General features: G+C 39.6%; 1 protein-coding gene across 4 annotated transcripts in view; it reads right to left on the minus strand.

The window, feature by feature from the left end:
- Positions 1–8,201, minus strand: part of ETV1 (ETS variant 1) — a 69,992-nt gene extending 61,791 nt beyond the window's left edge. For 2 of the 4 annotated variants that reach the window (XM_027684668.1, XM_027684665.1), the window contains exons 1-4: positions 8,012–8,201; positions 7,346–7,479; positions 6,472–6,559; positions 4,639–4,686 (exon numbers count right to left, since the gene is read on the minus strand). In XM_027684668.1, coding sequence (XP_027540469.1) covers positions 4,639–4,686; positions 6,472–6,559; positions 7,346–7,390 — 181 coding nt within the window. In that variant the 5' untranslated portion in view covers positions 7,391–7,479; positions 8,012–8,201. Of the gene's footprint in view, positions 1–4,121; positions 4,264–4,638; positions 4,687–6,471; positions 6,560–7,345; positions 7,480–7,630; positions 7,736–8,011 lie in introns of those variants that run through there. The other 2 variants (XM_027684667.1, XM_027684669.1) reach the window with 2 other exon arrangements.
- Between the last annotated feature and the right edge of the window lie 1,712 nt (positions 8,202–9,913).

A 9,913-nucleotide genomic window follows, 5' to 3' on the forward strand; every position in this document is an offset into this window, starting at 1 on the left:
CATTTCGCTACACGCCTCATGGTAAGCAAACCCCACTATGCTTTTGAAAACTATTATTTTGAGTAAAAGTTATTTACTTTTCCAGCAAACAAGAAAAACATTACTACTTTCAGACTATTACTTCTTCCAGACTTAAGACTTGTAGATTTTTGGTGGATTTATTTCTTTGGGGTTTTGTCGTTTTTTTTTTAAATAATATCCCTTTCCCTCCCATTTTGCCTAATCTAACTCTTCTCCTTTTTTGCAAAGATATTTAAGATCACAAGTTATGAGTATTAGAAAACCAAATCTGTCAGATCACTAGAATCCACAAAAAAAAAAAAGACATTCTCTGTACTATAAACTGTGTTTGTCCCCATTAGGCAGATTTCAGCCATGAAGATATTATCATTTTTTGACTATTATTACTACTATAAAAATTGATAAAAGTAGATAATTCTTGAATATGGCTACATAGAATTTGCCTTACACTCAGTAAATTTTACAACTTTTTGGGAGAAAAAAATCTAGTTAGCTGGATTAAACAAAGCCACTCTAACTAGAGTACTATTTGAAGATCTAGTACTTTTATTAAAAATAATCCTTTAAGAACTAGAAGCTACTTACTTTCATACCTCCTCATTTAAGAAATAAACTATAAGTCAGCATTTGCTTAGACATCACTGCGACACTGGTGGGACCTTCAGGTTAGGAAAGCGGAGGGCAGAAATTTCTTTTCTAAAGTTCATTCCGAAGTTGGGTGTTAATTTTTTGAGAAAAATTACTTAATTTCAGATACCAAAAACTGGCTTCTGAATACTAGTAGCTTGTAGAAGCCATCCACTCAATGTAGCTGAGCCGCAGTAGAGTCATGAACCCATCACCTGTAGCTATTATTTCAAAGTACTTTCTGTTCACTTAATATTTTTGGGGGTTTTTTTCAAATCACTCAAAGAACATTATATTTTATTTTTCAGTATATTACCATCTGAGAAGCTTCTTATCTATTGCTCTAAGAAGCAGATCTAGTACATACATTATTTGTGTTTGCTTGGGATGCCTTTTATGTATTTTTAACAAGCTGTAGGAGAAATTAGTATCTCAGTAATTTTAAATAAAAATCTGGGTTTTGGTAATCTATTGTTCCCCAAAAACAAATGCTTTCCCCATAGAAAGGAGACACTCACTCACTAAGAATTTGTACTCTCTTCATTTTATTCCACAGTAAAAAGTAAGAGCTACCATGATAACATTAGATTAATATTTGAACCATTTTTTCAAAGCACTGAACAATTGTTATCTGTCAGAACCAATCTGATTCAAAATATATAGAATTAATAAAGTCATTTTACTGTACTATCGTGACAAAATGTTGCCACTGAGTTATTTAAACATAAAAGAAAAGATACCTGAATAATATTTGTCTTAGTTAGCAATAGGCAATTTTAACTATTTCAAGGTTGAACACTGACAAAGTTATTAAAGGCTTCCCATTTTCAATTTCTGGCATCAGAAAACAGTTATACTCTATCTTCTGTCTTGCATAACAATTGACATGAAGGAACCTTATTCGGAGTAAGTTTTACATCAAAATAATTTAGATTCTTTCTTACATATATAATACTACACAGAGTAAGAACCAAAACTCATTTCCATAAAAATCTAGTATGCAGCTAGTGGAATACATTTGTAAGCTTTCTGTAAGTAGTATTCAGCTTGTTAATTATGTAGTAATAAAATATTAAAGAGGTTACTGAATTGTTTACATTTGGATTAATTCATTAACACATGTGAACCACCCACCATTTCCAACAGGAAAAGAATACATTTCTTTTCTGTTTCTTTGTTTATCATCAGCTTGTCACAGGTGACACTAACTGTAAAAATCTCCAGGCTAAAATGTATGATGTAGTAAGGATAGCTTAAGGAAGAGCAAACGAAAAAAAATCCTCAAGCATTATATTTGTGTGTCATAAAATGCAACTCACTTTCTTCTCCTAACTAATAAGTAGATTTTTGACCTGGTTACTCCCCAGTGGGAATCTGAACTCGTGGGAGAAACCTGGTCAGCTGCCACTGCTTTTCTTAAAAAGGGTCAAGATGTTTTAAAATTTCATGGTCATTTCCCTGGCTCCAGAGCTTTATGAAAAGAAATATGTAAACACTACTGATGCTGCCAAATTGGCAGACTTCTAGCCTATGAAGGTCCAGAAGAACATAAATGGACACATCTAGCAATGGGTAAACAAGTCTGATTTCAAAATCTGTTTCCTGGCTAAGCTCATCCATGTAGACATTTGAGCATAGCTACAATAGTCTCAAACACTATTACAGTATAAAGACTACTGAAAGTTGTTTAGGGTTGGGGTTTTTTTATAAAACTTAGGGATCAAGTTAACAGCTCAATACTTGATGCTCTCAACTTTTTATTTCAGTTTTAGTTTAGCCCTTAGGAAAGCTGTGCAAAGTTTGTGTTTTATGAAACAGTTAAAACCACGGCTTGGCCCGAAACACAGAGATTTCTTAAAGTATTTCTAGGACACTGGAAAACCTGTAATATTTAGCTATAACATACTATGGACAAATAACATTATTTAGCTTTATTATCCTCTGCTAGGTGAAAAATCAACTTTTTTTTTCATTTTTTAAATATTTACTGGATCATTTTATTTACCTTTAAGAAGGTTCCTCAACCTAGCTGACACAGGACTAGACACCTTTCTCTCTCAGAACCTATCTAAATTTATCCAGTGAAATACACTCTGACAAAGAGGTAAAAATGCTCTCGAACAATTCATTCTAACTGAAAATAAGCAATGCCTCTAGAGTAAAAATTGCAATTATATTAATATATATGTACCTACAGAAATCATTAGTTTTAAATTCTGTATTATTTTTAAATTTCCATCATTATCTGCACATGCATTATGAATATGCCTGTATTTTTCTAACTTATGATCAAAGAATATAATTTTTTCAGAAACAAAACCATCCATGCCAGTGAAAAAATCAAAGTTATCCTCTCCAAATAAAAACAGTATCTTTTGAGTAGTATTTTAACATAATTCTAGCTTGCTAGAATGAATGAGATAATACTACATAAAGAGTTCCTTAGGAAGATTACCACAGGGAGACAGCTACAGTTGTATCTGTTCATTATACTACAAAAATTATCTTAGTACAGGACATCCTGTTTTCAATTATTAGGAAAGAATCATGTTAATTCATAAAAATATATCCTCTGTTCCATTAATTTAAGGAGGGCTTTCTGATTATATACAGAACAACCACATACTAAAAATAATGCTATGAGAATAAAAATGTCATCTAAATAAACAATACCCCACAACTTACTTATAGGTAAAGAACTTGACTAACTATATATAAAGCTGTTAAAACAGAATCAGTATGTAGACAAGCAGTCATCAGCAATATTTCTCTCTCTTTCTATGAAAACCAACAGCAAACATTTCACCTCAACATCCCTCCTTTCAAAAAAAATAACCAACAAAACCAGAACATCTCTTCTATAAACAGCTGTGCACAGTCCTGTACATGATAAAAATTAAACATATGTGAATACTCACATTCATTTAAATCAGGACAAATTTAGAGAGATTTTTTTAACTTTCATCAAATTCATGTCTATTTCAGATGCAGAAGTTTACATATAAATGTCGACCAGAAATATTAAGAACAGGCAATGCACAAAAATCTTTATGCTTCATATAAACAGTATTATAAATATCAAAGTAAAAAAAATCAGAAAATATTGCTGAAAAGAACAAATAGACTTCAACTAGCACAAAGCTACCTTGCAACTTGTTAAAGTTCTCTTAATGCAGCAGCACATTTTTGTTATTGTTAAATGAATCTCTCAGCAACTACTCTAAATTCAGATTTGTACATTATTGTTCTTAAACATTCTCTCTTCATTAGAATGTGCTGTGCAAGATTATTTGAAATACTTAAAAGAACATGCATGTATAAAACAGACCAATGTTAGTTTTCTAATCACCCAGTACACAATCTCACAACTACAAATACGAAGACAAAAATAACATGCAAAATAGGTAAAGGTTTCTAGGAAAAAAAAAAGAGGAAATAAAGAAAAAGGTACTGTTTAAGTACTTCATACACACCTAATGTTCTGTGTTGTGAACAAGGTGGAAAGAAGACACTTGCACTTAAATCTTGAAGCATCCCGTCCCGATGAACCCAGAGAAACTAATTTCTGCCATCAGAAAAGTACTCCACCAGAACACCAAATAATTATATGTGCTGCTGAAAAGGAAACAGCAAGCCCAGTTCTGGCTGTATGTAGTCTCTCGAGGTACAATAATATAAACCTGATCAATTGCAATTAAAATCTGAACAGAGGCTTAGAACTTGAAGTCTTGGTGCATTAGTTCTTGCCAAAAGCAGATGTGATTGTGAGCTGGAAGCAATTTCTCCTGGTAATTTGTGATGACACTGGGTAGAGCAGCCCCAGAGTCCCCAAAGACAAACTCATCAGAGGCTCTAATGTATGCATGACACATGAGGTGGCTCTTTTAGAGCTCAATTAATTGGGCTGAACATTAAGACAGCAAGTTCAGGACTTTTTTTTTCCCCTCCAGAGTTGTTTTTCCTCTTTTTAAAAGCAGTTTTTTCCCTTACCTTCAGCAAGCCACGTCTCCTGTAATTGGCTGAGATCTTGAAAGAGTTCTGCAAAAACATAAAGACACAGATAAAAGATTCATACCTTTAATCTTTTCATAAGATCAAAATATGTTCAAAAATATATTTTTCCCTAAGAACAATATACATGCATCCTATTTTGGTAGTCAAATGTGTAGACAAAGTAGGTATTTTGGGGCATCGGTTAATGATTTTTCTATACCTTCTAATAAAAAAACCAGGCACTTACTGTATTGTCTACTCTTGAAATAATAACTAGAACCTTAACGAAGCTATGTAGTATAACAGGCTCACTCAGCAATACATAGAAAAGTTAAAAATTATAATCTTTCTTACAGGTGAGCTATTTCTCCTTATACAATTCAGGCCTCCTACTGCAATATCTGCCCCAGATAAGGCATACTCGGACTTCAGCAGTTCTGCCTGAGCAATAACTGAGTATTTTTAATAGTAGGGTCATATCTATCATATAAAAATTCTGAAGCCACAACCTCAGATGCAGCAACAGCAAACAGAAATGGGAAATCTTTTGTACTTCCCCTTATGTTTTACTTCATATGACAAGAAAATCACCACTATTTCCTCTATGCTGTACTCACTGTACTTCTTTAAAGTTAAAACCACTTTCTTCATAGACTGAGTTTTGCAGCAGTTTATCTTCTTTTGCAATTCACTGAAATCAGTTGCTTATAATGGGTGTAAACCAGAGTAGCATTCGGCTTACTTGGAAAACTCAGAAACTCAGTTATGAAAATTCTGTTTACTAAGACTAAGTAGGATATTTGAACTAACAAATGGTTTATTTTTAATTTACTGTATTTTGAGAGAGACTTCCTCTCTTATGAATGCTGACAGATGACTATTTACATACACTTAAATGACAGAGGCTATTCATTTATCCTGTGGACTGATACCTCACGTTCACATTGGGAAATGACTTAACTGAAAATCAGAAAGTTGCTTTCCTTTCAATCTACTTTTCCAGGCAAGTAGGGATTTTGAAAAGTTTATCAGTGTGTCCTGAACCTGATAAGATTTATATAGGGGTAAGTTATAGGCCCCTACATGCCTTCCTGTATGTCTTATATACTCACAGGGGTGTAGGCGTAGCCCATATACAGACCTGGTAACCTAAAGAAGCGTTAACAGCTATTACTAGCCCAGAGTCCTCAAGCTACAGACATGAGTGACTACCGATGGGACAAAGTTATAAATCTTTGGCCCTCCAAAACTTTCTCAATTCTAGGCTTCATTAACCGAAATTTTAACCTGGAATTTTAACCCTATTAGTGTTGTACAACAACAGAAACAGCCCAGCAGACACCAGAAACCTGACTACTAGCTCTACAGCAAGCTAGAATGAAAATCGACAGTCTCCACATCCACATTCTCTCACTCCTGCTACCACCAGTGAAGACATACCAGTGAAAAGGATGTTAAAAGACAGGAGGAATGAAAAAAAGCCTTAAATCTCAAGAGGTCTGATGGTGAAAAAGCCAGGTGCCATGACTTGTGTCAGAGGCTGCGAAGTCTTGGCCTCAGTGCACAACACCTGTGTGCCACATGTGCACAAAACCCAACAGGGTAAGTCAAGGAAAGAGTATCAACTTTATCAATTTACTGTCTTTGCCAGTTTGTTTTGCAGTAGTAAAGGCAGTTTTCTTGTCCAGTTTATTCAGACTGATCTACATATATTTATCTCAAAAATAAATAAATAAATAAATAAATAAATAAATAGCTCTCAAAAAGCTTCTCTGTGTTAGTAAGAAAGGGAAAAGGGGGGAGGGAAGGGGGGGAATGACAAGCCCTCACCTTCTGAATCATGAGCCAGGTCTCTGTTAATGAATTTTCTTTTCCTGACATTTGTCGGTCTCTCATTACAGTTTCTCCCACGCGGATTCTATAAACAGGAAAGATCAGTTACTTTAGAAATTGAAGGTTTGGATTTTGGTTGGTTTGGTGTGGGTTTTTTTTAATTTAATCAAGGATACTCAAAGTTGGCATAAATTCTTTACATTTTCAAACCAGGAAATGATTGTCTTGCAGCCTTAAATTTCTAACAAAAGATATTGCTGAGCACCTAACATCCTCCAAGAGTCCTGTGGCTAAATGCAAAACATTTTTATCTATCTGTGTAGACATCTATTTGTACAGATACATATATAATGTGCTCAAGCAGCAACACAATACCAATCGTGTATTTTTAGCATCTAAAGTATACAAACCTACACAATAGCCCATAAATCCCTTCTGCGTAAGCTATGCAGAAGAACCCAGATATGAAATTAAAACAGACTGCTTTGTTTTCCTGTGTTACTTATAAAATTGTTTGCAAAGTCCTGAAAGAAAATAAAAGGAGAAAAAAAAAGGTTAATGTTTGCCTGAACTTCATTCTTCTGAAAATTGCAGGCAAACACAGCCAGAAACTTTGAATGCAGCTGCTGCTCTTCTCTCCTCTCATCCGCTAATCATGTGCATGATTTTTTAATCATCCCAAAACTGTCTTTAAAAGAACAGGATGCTTTATTGCAATAACTAAGAAGATAGGCTCATCCTGCAGGCAAAGCTCCCAGATGAAGAGTCGCCCCTACAGCGGTAACAAAGCAGAGACTGTGTCTGTAAAACTCCCCCACAGAAATAAGTCGGAGTCAAGTTTATAAACACCAACTTTGAACTGATCACTCACATTGGTGACCATGTAAGGCACTTGCTGGTCATAAAATCCATCCATTCTGCAGCTCTTCCACGAGTCTTAGCTCAGTGTTTTATTTACTGGGCATTTGATCTGGAGATTTCCTCGGGATCTGGACTCCAATCAGCCTAGAGGGGAATACAAGATGGCTTTTAGATTTAAAAAAAAAAAAAAAAAAAAAAAAGGGGCAGCAGCATGAATGAACTGCTTGCATTTGCATAGCTAATTAACCTCAAAGAGTCCCATTCATAAAAACAACCCTCCCTTCTCTGCCTTCACCTGGGTTACGCGCTCCTGCCAGCAAAACGCGGAGCAAAAGAACTGCGAGGCGGCGGCGAGCGGGGCGAGGGGCAGGGGTTTATTTACACTGCCCGCCGTGCCCGCGGGCGATCCGCGCCACCGGCAGCCCCCGCGCTGGCGAACGTGTCCTCAACTAGTAATGGCGAACGCGGGGCTCGCCGCGCACCTCGCGGCGGCGGCGCCCGGCAGCCGCAGCCACGCACACACACACACTCACAGACAGACACACACACACACCACACACGCCCCCCCCCGCCCCACGCACCCAGCCACCTTCTCCCCCAGGATCGCTCCCGCAGCCCGCGGCCGCCGCGCAATCCTGCGGGGCGGGCGGACAAAGTTGCGGGGGGAAGAACCCACCTGAAGGCCACGCGCGGCGATCAGTTGCAAAAAAATTCCCTCCAAATTTAATAAAAACATTAATTATTCCCCGGCACTTCCCCCTTGGAAGCCGCGAGCGCCACTGACAGAGCTCAATCCCGTGGTTTTTCCTCTCCTCCTCCTCCAGGGGCCCCCGAGCCGCGCCGGCGGATCCCCGCCGCCCATTGGCTCCCCGCGCCCCCCGCCGGATCGCCGGATCGCCGCGCGCCCGCCCGCCCCGGCCCCGCCGCCCCCGGCCCGGCCCCGCCAGGCTCCGCGCTCCCCTCTGACCCTCCGCCGGCGGCGGGGGAAGGGCTCGGAAGTCCACACTCGGATGCCCGGCGGTGTCTTGGGATCCTGCCGCGGGCACACCGTGTCCCATACACACCCCCGCGCGGCAAGGCAACCCCTCCATTCACAAAAATTTATTTTAAAAAAGTTTCGCTTCTCTGACTCTGCTAAGCGAAGCACACCCCCCACGCACACGCGCGCCCTTTCTGATGGCAGAGCTGCCCCGCGAAGCGCCGCGGGCGCCCGGCGGTGAGGAGGAGATGAGCGCGGCCACAGGGACTTCGCACCGCTGTGCCCGGACCGGGTGGCACCCGCGGGCTCGTGGTTGTTCTGGGTTTGCTTTTTTGTTGGGGTTTTTGGTTAGCGGTTTTTGTTTCGTTCTAGGGTTTTTTTGTTTGTTTGTTTTTGTTTGTTTGTTTGTTTTGCGGGTTTTTGTTTGTTGGGGGTTTTTTTAGTTGAATCATAGAAAGCAATTTTTATTTCCACTAGGATGACATAATTTCTAGGTTTTGTGGGCAGAATGTGGCAGAACCCAGACACCAGATCTAGGGGACTTTTGGGTGCAGTGGTGCCAGGACCTACCCAGCTCAGGATTTCTGAGGACTTCTCTAAGAAACTGGGATTTCTGTTCTTTGGACAGAGTGGCTGTTGGCTGTGTCCAAAATCTCTCCCCTTTCCGAACTGCCAAAATGCACCAAACATATTGTGTGGTTTCATAAGAGCTATATTTGTCCTCTCTTTGAGCAGTGAATTCCAGGTATCACAGGAATCAGGTGGTAAATTTAGGTATTCATGATGCTGTCTTGCTGTGAGATACAACATTTCAGATTTCTATGATCTGATATAGTTCAGCAATTAACAGGTAGAGCCTCAAGTTATCAAGTCCTAGTTCACCCTCAGCACTTTCTGAGGGCTCTTTTTATAGCTAAGGGTTTAAAGGCAACTAAAGAAACCTGCTTTTGTATGATTTGAGGTATTTAACACCTTCTTTGTCTCAGTTTTCAACAGTAAGACAGGTTGTCCTGAGGACAGCTGGCTTCTGGAGCTTGTAGAAAGAGATAAGAATCTGAACAGCCCCCCTGTAATCCAAAAGGAAACAGTTAACGACCTACTGAGCTGCTTGGATCCCACAAGTCTATGGGACCAGATGGGATCCACCCAAGGGTGATGAGGGAGCTGGCGGAAGAGCTCACCAAGCCTCTCTCCATCATCTACCAACAGTCCTGGCTCACTGGGGAGGTCCCAGATGACTGGAAGTTGGCGAATGTCAGCCGATCCACAAAAAGGGCCAGAAGGAGGACCTGGGAAACTACAGGCCCGTCAGCCTGACCTCAGTGCCTGGCAAGGTTATGGAGCAGATCATCCTAAGTGCAATCACACAGCACCTACAGGATGGACAAGGGATCAGACCCAGCCAGCATGGGTTTAGGAAGGGCAGGTCCTGTCTGACCAACCTGATCTCCTTTTATGATCAGGTGACCCGCCTGGTGGATGAGGGGAAGGCTGTGGATGTGTCTAGCTGGACTTCAGCAAAGCCTCTGATACCGTCTCCCAAAGCATTCTCCTGGAAAAGCTGACAGCCCACGGCTTGGACAGGGGCATTCTCTGCTG

Source organism: Neopelma chrysocephalum, unplaced genomic scaffold (genome assembly GCF_003984885.1).
Source record: "Neopelma chrysocephalum unplaced genomic scaffold, ASM398488v2 Primary Assembly neopelma1_67, whole genome shotgun sequence".
Classification (NCBI taxonomy): Eukaryota; Metazoa; Chordata; class Aves; order Passeriformes; family Pipridae; genus Neopelma; species Neopelma chrysocephalum.